The following is a 13,765-nucleotide window of genomic DNA, read 5'->3' on the forward strand; positions in this document are numbered from 1 at the left end:
TCCAGGATGTCTAGACAGTTTAACCATAGTTAGACAATTAAATATTACTATTTTATTATCCTAGGATGTCTAGACAATTTAACAATAGTTAGACAATTAAATATTACTATTTTATTATCCTAGGATGTCTAGATAGTTTAACAATAGTAAGACAATTAAATATTACTATTTTATTATCCTGGGCTGTCTAGACAGTTTAACAATAGTTAGACAATTAAATATTACTATTTTATTATTCTAGGATGTCTAGATAGTTTAACAATAGTTAGACAATTAAATATTACTATTCTATTATCCTAGGCTGTCTAGACAGTTTAACAATAGTTAGACAATTAAATATTATTATTTTATTATCCTAGGATGTCTAGACAGTTTAACAATAGTTAGACAATTAAATATTACTATTTTATTATCCTAGGATGTCTAGACAGTTTAACAATAGTTAGACAATTAAATATTACTATTTTATTATCCTAGGATGTCTAGACAGTTTAACAATAGTAAGACAATTAAATATTACTATTGTGATAGAGTGTATTTTTAAAGAAACTTGGTTGTTTTATTTAAGTCTTTAAAGAAGAAGGAAGTATATTTCAACCTCCTTGAAATACTGGATATCTACTTCTTCTTTATTCTTTTTCATCACCAGTTATTGTCTTCTAATAACTTCACAGGGTTTTATTATTAAAGTTATGAACTGAGAACATTGTTTTTTATATAACAACTGAGCTCGCTTCCCCCCTGAACTAGCCCGGCTACATTATTTTATTATCTAAGGATATCTAGACAATTTAACCATAGTAAGACAATTAGATATTTTTATTTTATTTTCCTAGGATGTCTAGACAGTTTAACAATAGTTAGACAATTAAATATTACTATGTTATTATCCTAGGATGTCTAGACAGTTTAACCATAGTGAGACAATTGAATATTTATATTTCATTAATTATACTAGGGTGTCTAGACAGTTTAACAATAGTTAGACAATTAAATATTACTGTTTTATTATCCTTGGATGTCTAGACAGTTTAACCATAGTAAGATAATTAAATCTTACTATTTTATTATCCTAGGATGTCTAGACAGTTTAACAATAGTTAGACAATTAAATATTACTGTTTTATTATCCTTGGATGTCTAGACAGTTTAACCATAGTAAGATAATTAAATCTTACTATTTTATTATCCTAGGATGTCTAGACAGTTTAACAATAGTTAGACAATTAAATATTACTGTTTTATTTTCCTTGGATGTCTAGACAGTTTAACAATAGTTAGACAATTAAATATTACTGTTTGATTATCCTTGGATGTCTAGACAGTTTAACCATAGTAAGATAATTAAATCTTACTATTTTATTATCCTTGGATGTCTAGACAGTTTAACAATAGTTAAACAATTAAATATTACTGTTTTATTATCCTTGGATGTCTAGACAGTTTAACAATAGTTAGACAATTAAATATTACTATTCTATTATCCTTGGATGTCTAGACAGTTTAACAATAGTTAGACAATTAAATATTACTGTTTTATTATCCTTGGATGTCTAGACAGTTTAACAATAGTAAGACAATTAAATATTACTATTCTATTATCCTAGGATGTCTAGACAGTTTAACCATAGTTAGACAATTAAATGTTACTATTCTACTATCCTAGGATGTCTAGACAATTTAACAATAGTTAGACAATTAAATATTACTATTTTATTATCCTAGGATGTCTAGACAGTTTAACAATAGTTAGACAATTAAATATTATTATTTTATTATCCTAGGATGTCTAGACAATTTAACAATAGTTAGACAATTAAATATTACTATTCTATTATCCTAGGATGTCTAGACAATTTAACAATAGTTAGACAATTAAATGTTATTATTTTATTATCCTAGGGTGTCTAGACAGTTTAACAATAGTTAGACAATTAAATATTACTGTTTTATTATCCTTGGATGTCTAGACAGTTTAACCATAGTAAGATAATTAAATCTTACTATTTTATTATCCTAGGATGTCTAGACAGTTTAACAATAGTTAGACAATTAAATATTACTGTTTTATTATCCTTGGATGTCTAGACAGTTTAACCATAGTAAGGTAATTAAATCTTACTATTTTATTATCCTAGGGTGTCTAGACAGTTTAACAATAGTTAGACAATTAAATATTACTGTTTTTTTTTTATCCTAGGGTGTCTAGACAATTTAACCATAGTTAGACAATTGAATATTACTATTTTATTATTCTAGGATGTCTAGACAGTTTAACCATAGTTAGACAATCAAATATTACTATTTTATTATCCTAGGGTGTCTAGACAGTTTAACAATAGTTAGACAATTAAATATTACTATTTTATTATCCTAGGATGTCTAGACAGTTTAACAGTAGTAAGACAATTAAATATTACTATTTTATTATCCTAGGATGTCTAGACAGTTTAACCATAGTTAGACAATTAAATATTACTATTCTATTATCCTAGGCTGTCTAGACAATTTAACAATAGTCAGATAATTAAATATTTCTGTTTTATTATCCTAGGATGTCTAGACAATTTAACCATAGGAAGACGATTAAATATTACTATTTTATTATCCAGGATGTCTAGACAGTTTAACAATAGTTAGACAATTAAATATTACTATTTTATTATCCTAGGATGTCTAGACAGTTTAACCATAGTAAGACAATTAAATATTACTATTTTATTACCCTAGGATGTCTAGACAGTTTAACAATAGTTAGACAATCAAATATTTCTATTTTATTATCCTAGGATGTCTAGACAGTTTTACAATAGTAAGACAATTACATATTACTATTTTATTATCCAAGGATGTCTAGACAATTTAACCATAGTAAGACAATTAAATATTTTTATTTTATTATCCTAGGATGTCTAGACAGTTTAAAATAGTTTGACAATTGAATATTAATATTTTATTATCCTAGGATGTCTAGACAGTTTAACCATAGTAAGACAATTAAATATTTCTATTTTATTATCCTAGGATGTCTAGACAGTTTAACAATAGTTAGACAATCAAATATTACTATTTTATTATCTTAGGATGTCTAGACAGTTTAACCATAGTTAGACAATTAAATATAACTATTTTGTTATCCTAGGATGTCTAGACTGTTTAACCATAGCGCGACAATTAAATATCACTGTCTCAGAAGAAACAAAAGAAAAACAGACCACTAAGAAAATATATTCCAAAGAAGATTTTTCACTTGTGAACAGATTTGAGAGTAAGCTATGTTTGTTGTTTATATTATACGCCCACATGAAATAGAGGGGGCACATATTGGCGTCACCTATTGTTGGTGAACACTCCAAAAGGTACAATTCTTGTCTGATTTTGATGAAACTTAGCATGAGTGTAGGTTATCACCTTAGGATGAACCCTTTAGAAAATTAGAAAAATCAAAAAATATTTAATATGAATTATTGCCCTTGTTCTTGAAAACATTAATTTCAATTTTAAGCTTGTAAACAGCTCGATTCTTTCCAGATTTTGAAAAAAATCTGGTAATATTGTTCAGTATCACCCCAAAAAGTTCAAAAGAAGTGTATGGCTGAACGTTGAAATTTCATATTGGTGATTGTTACTGTACTGTCAAACAATTTAATTTAAATACAAAGCTGCCAGTGGATGTATATTACCTTGCCTGGCAATCTCAGGGAGAAAATGAACATGCAAATATCCAATTTATAAGCTGAAAATCAATAATGTAGACATGATGTAATTTATTTGTCTTCTTAGGTCATGGTGGAGGTTGGGGTTATTCCGGACACTCTATAGAAGCTATAAAGTTTATGGTTGATACAGATATATTGTTAGGAGGGTATGGGTTATTTGGTGGACGTGGTGAATACTTTGGTAGAATAAAGGTAGGTACAAAAGATTTTTCAGCTTTCTATTTATATTATTTGACAGGTTTTATACCTTTATAAGTATGTGATACAGGCATAATTGTCAGTATATGTCTTGAATATTTTAGCTATTTGAACTGGGAGCTGATGGTGGTGAAAAAGAAAATGAAGTGGATGGAGAACAATTGGCAGAAACTGAAGAAGTACCTTTTGAATGTGGACCAAGGTAGAGACACCTTTAATACAAAAATGAAGAGAAACCAAATTAAATAACGATGAATCTGTTATTCAAATTTGATTTTTTTCTGGGTTGAATGCATAGACAAAATTGTAAAAAAAACTTAATATTATTTGTTAAATACAAAAAAGAAAGAAAAAGCAATTGTTTACAAGGATAATAATTTAATTCATTAGGATCCATTTTTTTAGCTGGACCTTGACAAAACAATTTTGTATTTATCTTTCCTGGGTGGTCCATTCCCATTCACATCTGGATTGACTAGAATAATGAGGCTTTTGCACCCTGGCAGAGATTAGAGCCTACGCCAACCATTTGTTGGATGTAACCAATGTTTACATTATAGAGAGAAGCATGTGATATTATTTGATGAACCTGTACTATTACAAGCTAATATCTGGTATGTAGCATGGTGTAGAATATCAGGTCCTAGCAGTGATTGTGGTTCCAGTGGACAAAGTTCGGTCACCACAGAAGATCAGTAAGTTCAGCTTCCTTTTGGTTATATATTTTTTACCATGTATAGCTTTGTCTAAGTCTGACATGGCAATGATAGATTGAAGACGAAGACTTTAACCACAAGCACTATTTTTCCATTATGCTAAAGATTTTTAAAGAAATTTGAAGTGCTCAAACTAACTGTGTTTCCACTCCTCCTATCTCAAATTAAGAATGTGATATATTCATAACTTTTTTTGTATTGTAGAGTAACGTTTAAATTCAAAGGATCTAATAAGTCTAATAATGGTACTGATGTAAATGCTGGACAAATTCCACAATTACTATATAGGTTAGAATATGATCCATCCAAGTAACTTTATATTTTTTTAAATGCTCATATCATTGTCTTGATAATACCAAAATTGGGTTTTGAAAACAATAGAGACCACAATGCTGATCATAATTTGTACAAATTGACTATGTCTATATCTGTTAGTAATTAAAGTAAAAGCTGTTATAAAAATTTGTTAATGTTGATTATTTAAACCCTTTCTTGCACTGAATTTGTAACCTTGTAGATTGTAATAACACATAAAGATTATATTAGGCATTATTATGATTTGGGTATAAGAAATAAATATTGACTATGATTGTAGATTGCCATCTCGAGACAGTCCTAGTGTAATGCGTAGAACAGAGTTAATAGAACCAGCACATATACTGAGTCAAGATTTCTCACATTCTGTATCTGCTGTAAGTAAAGTCTTGTTTACTGAAATGATGTACATTTCTTATAAAGCTTTTTATAGGAAAATAAATTGTTACAGCCTTGTGTTCTTACTACTCTGTTTATCAGCTGGTCCTAGTCATAAACATCTTCACAAAATCGTTTTTTTGTTGATGGACCTCCTTGTGACAGTTTTGTAATGTGCTGCTTGGATACAGATGATGCAGCTTCTAAAGGCAAAAAGGTTCATTTTAATATATTTTCTTTCCAGACATGTTTTGACTCCTTATTAAAACTCTTAGACTGGGCATGGAACATGTTTCATACAGCTATAAAAGATATGGAGAATCTAAAAGGAAGTAGTTATCAGGCTGCAGTAGCTGATACTCAGAGACTAGTCTATATTTGCCGAGCCTGTCTCAGATTAGTCAAAATATATGTCAATGAAATCTATTCTGATGGAGGTATATTCTTTTTTCAAATTGTCTTTTTTGATCAGGCCAGGACTATTGAAATAAACACTTGCTCTTAAAATATCAAAATTCTCTTCAAAGTCAAGCATTTTAAACTCTTAAGTAACTTAGGCAAATGCCAGATCATTTTACCAAACATCAGTTACTGTGGTTTGGTTGATATGATAATTGGAGATAATGCCACTAGTTGCCTCAAAGAGAGTCCATTAGTTTAGGTTGTGTACTGAAAAGTAGAAAAGATTTTTATTGTATTTCATGCCTCAATATTGTTTTGTCAATGATTACTGTAAATTCATATAAGGGATGAGTAAAATAAATGTGGTAGTTGTTGTGATGTCAAATCATCTTAAATATAATCTATAGAGTATTTATCATGTTAGGATGTTATTTCAGTGAATAATAAGAAAACGTCTGTTGAAACAAGTCAATTAGCAGAGAAAATAGGTGATGCTAGAGATATTTTAAAGAGAATTCTAGCTGAAGAGATCAATACCACTAAATTTGAAGTCTTTTTAACAGAACCAGAGGGAACTCAGGAATTTACTGAACAAAGAGAAGATATATTGAATGAATGTCATATATCTTTTAGTTCATGTTTTCATGCATTCTATCCTACTGGTTCTTTAAAATGGTGGTGTTTATGTGATTTATTGTGTAGAACAGATCCTGTAAGTTGCCACTTTCTAATTATAGTTTAGTTTTTTTATTGTCATATAACACAGTCTGATTAAAATTCATCTCTTGATATTTTGTTTTATTTTAGCAGGCTGTCTAACTCATTCCAAAACTGTGTAGTTTATACTTTGAATAAGAGTCTAATGACAAAATGCATTTAATTGAAAGGCTTTTTCTGATTTGAGCATTTAATTTGTTGTTGTTATTTGAAAACTGATAATGTCATCTTCAGAGAAAATAAAATTTTGAACATGTATTATAATCAGATTGTTAAGACAATTCATTTTCTCTTATCATCATTTCATACACAGTTAAATCATCTATATTGAAAGAGAATGTACTGATTTATTATAAAAAATTTGGTATTTTAGCATTTAAATCTGAAAGCAATTTGCTTAACCAGTCAAAAGTCAGAAATTAATTTTAGCTACCCATGGCACTTTTCACTTAGTAACATGAAATTACGTAAATGAATACAGTTATCATGCTGTATGTCTTCAGAGCATTTTCTTTCAATTTCATGAATCTCATAATTTTTCATATAATTTTTTCATATAGCATGTGAGTATTAGTAGTAGAAGCTTTGTTATTTTTCAAATCTTGAGCAAAATGTCTGCAAACTTCTCTCATTTGCTTAATATTGCTTTCTTTTCAATTTTTTTATTTTTGCATCTTTGATAGGTATTTATGGATCATGGCCAATGTTGTTGACAATTTGACAGATATTGCTTGCCTGTAGTATCTTGTTCAATATAAATAATTATTTTTTACTGTAATATTTTTGTAATCCTATACGTCAATCCACTAACCCCAGTCTTATTGTTTCATCATTTGTAGATTCTTGAGAAAAAAACAGATAAAAAGGTGTGTATGCCTAGAAATAGAAAAATATTAAGTACCGGTATTTGATATCTATTGGCTATAATTGCCACATGTTATGTTGCTGTGAAGCCAGAAATCAATTCAGATGCTGTTGGATTTTTCAAAGTAGTTTTCATGTCAGTGATATAGCTCTAATCACTGATGAAAAAACAAAACTCTCATATCTAAAATTGAGATGGGAGTAGACAAATGGACATTACTATTTGATTTAATTTTACTGTTTACATAATGTATTGATGAGCCTAATAACGTTCTAATGGGTCAAAATGTGTGAGGTGTAAAAGAAGTCCTGATAATCCTAGTAGTTATTGGTAAAGGGTTTAATCTTTTTTAAAGCAATACTTTTTTTTATTTCTTTGTATCATTTTTCAAAAAATATCTCATTAGAAAAGAGCTCTTGCTTACTTATATGAACCTTATCCTTTTCATTTAGTAAAGGAATATAGTACTGTAGACATCAGAAAATCATTATGAAAATGTCAGGAAAGGTTCCATAAAATAATATTAATCGGATTATATCCCTTTACTCTATTGTATAGTCCCCTGATAGATATTTTGATAGTTATTGGCTGGAATCAGAAAAACTAGACCCTGTTTTATGGGGATATTCCAAACCTATGAAGATGCGTTTTTTTTTCTAACATAATATTAAATGCCCTTTATTTTGACTAAATTAATATTGGGCATCAGTAAAACTTTCGTTTTGTCAGTGTCACATTACTCTGTGATTCAAGCATTTTTGGTTTGCGCACACAATTTTAATTGTCCGATGAGAGATCAGTTTCCTTAAAAATGACTTTGATGGAACCGGTGACATGACATAAATTGTGTAGGGTTTTGCTATGACTAGACTACAAAAATATCCATCTTCACAAATATATCTGGGCTTGGCGGATCTGATTTAAATTAAATTAAACCTTGGAGGTATGGAAAAATCACACAAAACAGGTTTCTACACAAGCCGACAACTTTCAAAAATGCTATCAGAGGTTGGAATAGAGACAGATGTTTCGGTCTGTTGTATTACCTATAAAAAGTTTTACTAAGCATCATTATGTCTAGATTTTGATGCATTGATCATTCTTATATCTACTAAACTTGTTTGATTCTATTATATAACTGATCTTTGAAAATATTTTTTAAAGAAATGTTATAACTGTCCCTCCACAAAATAATCTTGCAAATGAAATTCATCATTACTTAATGCATGTTTATATTATTATATATATGATTGCATAAATTGAATGTATCTTTTGTTGAGAAAGTGCATATTAATCTTCTAATGTCACAAACTGCTATTATCAGAGATTGTTAAATTCCAAAGAAACCAGAGAAGATCACAGGAGTTTTATTACTGTATTAAAGTGATACTACATCTTAGAATGAATATATAACTTAAGTTCTCAAGAATGGTCAATATGAGTATATATTCAGCAGTGAACTTACCTGGTGTCATAAAATTACAACAAAATTCCTTTAAAATCTAGAAAATTGGAAAATTCATAAAACTAAGTAATTATAGAAAAACGCGATTTTACAATGGTTAATTGCATAGTTACTAAGTTTTTTAGACTTATCGGATTATGTTATTTATGACACCAGGTATATCTACTGATGAATATATGCTCTTATTGGCCAAGTTTAAAATTATTAGATTTTATGTTCATTCTAAGACGTAGTATTATTTTTGCACAATTTCAAATCAATGTTGCCAAAATTCTCCAAATCTCACTTTCAATCTAATTTAACTGATATATCAAAAATGAAGATGCTCTGCTTTATAGAATTTACCAAATGCTGGAGGTGTTGGCCGACTGCTAGCAGCTGTCATGGAAGCTATGTGCCATCCAGCTATCAAACTAACCAACATTATGCCTATCAATTGTGAACCAGAAGCAGAAGAGATTCTCAGACGACATTCAACCTGTATGGATGATAATACGAATAGTGCTGCTCGTATGGGAGAGATGCATAAATATCCTGTATTAGCTAGTCATATGACTTATAGAATGGAGGTACGTTGGTTACCATTCTTAGTATAGATACTTCCTTATATTACTTTTCTTATATGACTATAGCAGAAAAACGCCTGAAACAGTCCTTCATTACATATAGCATGATATTATCTGTCTTTAGCCCAAAAAGAATGCAGAACTGTTCAATACTAAAACTCATTTCACTATCTTTTCTTTGTTTTTCAGATTGACAGTATTGGAGGTGGATGTCACATTTCATTTAAAGAAGTGCTTGATAGGTTGTTAATGATTGTTGCTTTCCCTGTACGTCTGGCATTAAATAAAGAGGACTATAATTTCCCACAATCCTTAGTAGCCAATACTTGTGCTCTGTTGTCAACTATAATCAGTGAATTAGCAGCATCAGCCACTGGCTTTGAAACAGTGAGTATTTCTCCAATTTTAAAAACACTTGGTGTCACTCAGTGTGACTCTCTACCATGTCTCCCTTAAATAGCAGGGATGAAAAATAGATGCTCATGATATCATATGCAAAAGATCACTTCAACATGCAAAGCTCTTTTGATAAAATGAATCCCAGTCCCATTTCCGGAAGTGTGCTTTGGAAGACAATAACCAAAACAAGATAAATGCCAACTTTTCTCATGTGTAAAATTTACAATCTTATTTTAACAAAAAACATTTCCTTGAACATTAAGATCATAATATACACTCTGCAGTTCTGCTTATAAACGTTCTCTGTTGTGAAGTAATTTGATTTTCTGTTGCAGGCTGATCTATCAACATCCTCACGTCCATTGTTAGTAACACCTAATAGATTTACTAGAACTAGTAATGCTCCATTCTGGAATACTGGTAATGGTAGTCCTGATGCTGTAGCATTTAGTGTTGACCGGTCTGGTATTTTGATAGCTGGTGTATGTGTATATGGAGGAGGAGGAAGTTATACTTATGAAGTGGAACTGCTTGATGAGGTATGTAGAAGATTTTGTGACAAAAATGATTTTTTTGTTGCTGGTGAACTCTTATTTCAGAGCTTTAAGGTTCAGTCAACTCCAGAATAGGGTGTGTCTCACAGCATGGTACATTGATATACAAAGGAATGAAATCTGGTACAGACTGTTAACAAACTCTTGGCAGTAGGAGATCAAAATTGCACAGGCTTATTTGAGCTACTTATCCTGCAATTTCTCTCATTGCACACTGCTTGTAAAACTCCATTTTGTCAATGTACCAATTTCCAAGTAAAAAACAATACAAAACAAATGCAAATGAAATCATTTCTTTTCAGCAACAATCAGAAGGTGGAGGATCTGATCTATCTCATACCCAGAGATGGAATACAGTAGAACAGGTGAAAGGTACCTATGGTCCTGAAGATTGTGTTAATGATATAGCAGAGATAAGATTTGATAGACCTGTACCTATCAAGGTGAGAACAGTATCCACTTTCTTTCAGGATGCCACTGGGATACCATGTACCTCATATATGCAGAAATGAGGCAGATCCATCAAGAATTTGTACAATTTGATTGATGAAGTTTTGTGTTTTCAATTGTATCTTAATAGTAAAGAACGTGGATGTAGTATTTTAACTGATTTAGCTTACAGCAACTTCCAGAATTTTAGGTCATGTTCTTGGCACTAAAGTCACGAAAAATTCTGTTCAAATTGTATTATCTGTTTACTAAAATAGATTTCTTAGATCAGTAATCTGGTAATGAACTACTATAATTCTTTATGATTAAAGGAAGGAGTGAAATATGCTATAAAGATTAAGAATCATGGTTCACGAACACTAAATGGAGATGGTGGTATGAACAAGGTCAAGTGTTCAGATGGAACGACCTTCACCTTTACAGCATGTTCATTGAGTAGTAATGGTAGTAATCATATGAGAGGTCAAATACCACAGATTTTATACTACAGGTTGGTCAAACTAATATTCTAAACATACCAATAAACTTTTTCATATTGAAGGAATATAGGTCCCTGATATTTGCCTTACCATGGGTCATCTGTCCATGGGAATGAAAATAATGACCTTGAAGTGAATAGTCTAATCTTTAAGGGTACATTTTTGTTGAACTAGACAAAATATATTTTAATCCTTAAAAGTGATATCAATGCCTTAGCTTTATCAACAAGTAAAAGAAATATACAGAGAGCATAATTCCTTTAAAGAGGCATATTGAAGCAGACAGAGAAATAATCAGTATTATAATTGCAGTGCTCCACAAGAGGGTGAAAATCATCAACAGAGTAGTAAGAATTTGGCTGAGTTGCAGGCTCGTAAGAATGCTATTGATATTACTGGTGCTATCTGTATTATAGCTACTGATTTATTACATAGAGCTACTGGTTTATCAGGTGTGTATATTGGTGATTTTTATATATTGGTGAATTCTATCAGTGTCAGCACCAGTTTAGTACCATTTACATCGAAATTGGCTCACAGATGCAATAAAATGTATGGTTTGCATATGATTTTTCTTTAACTAGAACACTGATATCTCATTTGATTCCGTTATAACATTGTGTCAAACCTGTAATGAATATATCAGAAGTGAGATTTTAAAGAATAATTTGATTGTTATATTTCAGGTGATGATGTGGGAGAAATTTTAGGAAAATCCCATCTTTTTTCGTCATTATTACCTTTAACATTAGCCTATGTTGGACCTGTAGCTTCACAAGATCCTAGAGTATGTATTTTTAAAATTCAGGAAATTCATGTAATTCTGAAATGATGTATTACAGTGTCAGCCCATTTTTACAAAGAACTGTAGCTTAGCCAGTGTTAGGAAATAATTATAGCAAATAACAGCCCATGTGCTATCAAACAACATTACGTCAAAACATGGTAATAGGACACATCTTAAGGCACTATAGGTGCATTATTGCTTTTAACTGTTAACTTGATATTTCGGACATTTTATTTCATAACATTTTACAGTTACAGTTACAGTTACAGTTTAATATATAGCCCAGAGTTAGGTGAAGCCACATGTTTTCAAAAACTCAAGTTTATTTATATATTATTACTGATTTCAGGGAGCAGTTCAAGTTTTATACATGATACAAGATATCTTACCAGCTGTAGCCACAATAACTAAACAGTTTGTGAATCCCATGATAAATTCATCCTCTACATTTGATTCGTCAATGACAGACCAGGGCACAACAACAACATCTCAACATTACGCTATAGTTCAGAGTGATCATCCTTATAAACCTGCTTCTGTAGCTAACTATAAGGTAAGGTCGATTTGTATCTGATTTTGATGATGTAAGACTGTGTATATTTGTGCTGTGAATATCTTGGAAAAGTTAGGCTGTGTTTTCATCATCTTTTATGTTACAAGTTTTCAAAAGTGTAGTACAAATCATTTCATTTAGCAGCTTGCTTTGTTCCTCAAGTTAAAATTACCTTGGACATACATTTAGTTGTTAGTTGCTAGTTTACATTGTGGAATTCCATTATATTACAGGTTGAGTTTCCTCCATCAGTGCGTTGGATAGCAATAGAGTTTGATAACCAATGTTCAACAGCTCAACCAGAAGATTCATTACAGCTCTCGGTACCAACTAGTTTAGGATCTAAAGACTTGACAATCTCAACTAAAAATCAGGACGATCAGTCTAGTAAACCATCATATTGGCCGTTGTTAAAGAAGTTTTCTGGTACAAGCAATTGGCCCAAACAAGCTGTTATATTACCAGGTAAGATTGATATTGATTTCTTAATATTTGATTTACCAGCTTATAGAGCTCAACATAGTTATATAAACTATTTAACAAACTTTTGACAGATAAGGTTAAGAAAAGTTGGTTTTATATGTATAAATGATTTCTTTAGGCCATGAATTGTTATTTTCACTGGAAACAGCCTCAGACTATGTCAAAGATGAAAAAGCCAGTTTTTATGGGTTCAAATGTACTGTTATTGGGTATGAGTGGAACAATAAAGCAGAAGAGGTGAGTGATGTCAACCTTAACTTATTCCAAAAATATATAATATCCTCTTTCTATTTAGAATTGCCAATACTTAGTTCATTTGTAATAGTTATTAAATTTGTGTATATTTAATGGTTTGTATAATATTGGAATATAGTAAATATTTAATACTTTGTATGTGTTATTAATAGAGTATACTACAATTGGAGAAAGAACTGACCTATTTAGGTGGTATGTGTTCCTCTGCTCTGATGAAAAAAGATATCCTCCTACCACCATTATCTGTAGAGGAAACAGAAGAAGAGCTGGAAAGTATTGAAATTGGTGCACAATTAGTAAGTATTCTAGACTGTGCACTCTTACACTTCTGTTTGCTACAGATTATGTTTTGAAATGTTGTGATCAATGATGCTGATGATGAAAGCTGATTTGGAAAACAATATGCCTTGTTAGCTAGAAATCTGAAATTTGGGAGTTAGAATCACTGTACTAAAGAAATGCTT

General features: G+C 30.5%; 1 protein-coding gene across 1 annotated transcript in view; it reads left to right on the forward strand.

Moving 5' to 3' along the window:
• Positions 1–13,597, forward strand: part of LOTGIDRAFT_153260 (hypothetical protein) — a gene marked incomplete at both ends in the record, with an annotated part of 29,131 nt that extends 15,534 nt beyond the window's left edge. Inside the window, 20 exons of the mRNA XM_009057168.1 lie at positions 3,143–3,268; positions 3,784–3,911; positions 4,022–4,119; positions 4,478–4,612; positions 4,838–4,942; positions 5,229–5,325; positions 5,571–5,763; positions 6,166–6,440; positions 7,285–7,311; positions 9,114–9,344; positions 9,531–9,728; positions 10,076–10,279; positions 10,597–10,737; positions 11,056–11,234; positions 11,536–11,675; positions 11,910–12,010; positions 12,360–12,563; positions 12,797–13,028; positions 13,165–13,283; positions 13,454–13,597. Coding sequence (XP_009055416.1) covers positions 3,143–3,268; positions 3,784–3,911; positions 4,022–4,119; positions 4,478–4,612; positions 4,838–4,942; positions 5,229–5,325; positions 5,571–5,763; positions 6,166–6,440; positions 7,285–7,311; positions 9,114–9,344; positions 9,531–9,728; positions 10,076–10,279; positions 10,597–10,737; positions 11,056–11,234; positions 11,536–11,675; positions 11,910–12,010; positions 12,360–12,563; positions 12,797–13,028; positions 13,165–13,283; positions 13,454–13,597 — 3,077 coding nt within the window. The remainder of the gene's footprint in view (positions 1–3,142; positions 3,269–3,783; positions 3,912–4,021; positions 4,120–4,477; positions 4,613–4,837; positions 4,943–5,228; positions 5,326–5,570; positions 5,764–6,165; positions 6,441–7,284; positions 7,312–9,113; positions 9,345–9,530; positions 9,729–10,075; positions 10,280–10,596; positions 10,738–11,055; positions 11,235–11,535; positions 11,676–11,909; positions 12,011–12,359; positions 12,564–12,796; positions 13,029–13,164; positions 13,284–13,453) is intronic.
• Positions 13,598–13,765: the final 168 nt, after the last annotated feature.

This window comes from Lottia gigantea (genome assembly GCF_000327385.1).
Source record: "Lottia gigantea unplaced genomic scaffold LOTGIsca_3, whole genome shotgun sequence".
In the NCBI taxonomy this organism is placed as follows: domain Eukaryota; kingdom Metazoa; phylum Mollusca; class Gastropoda; family Lottiidae; genus Lottia; species Lottia gigantea.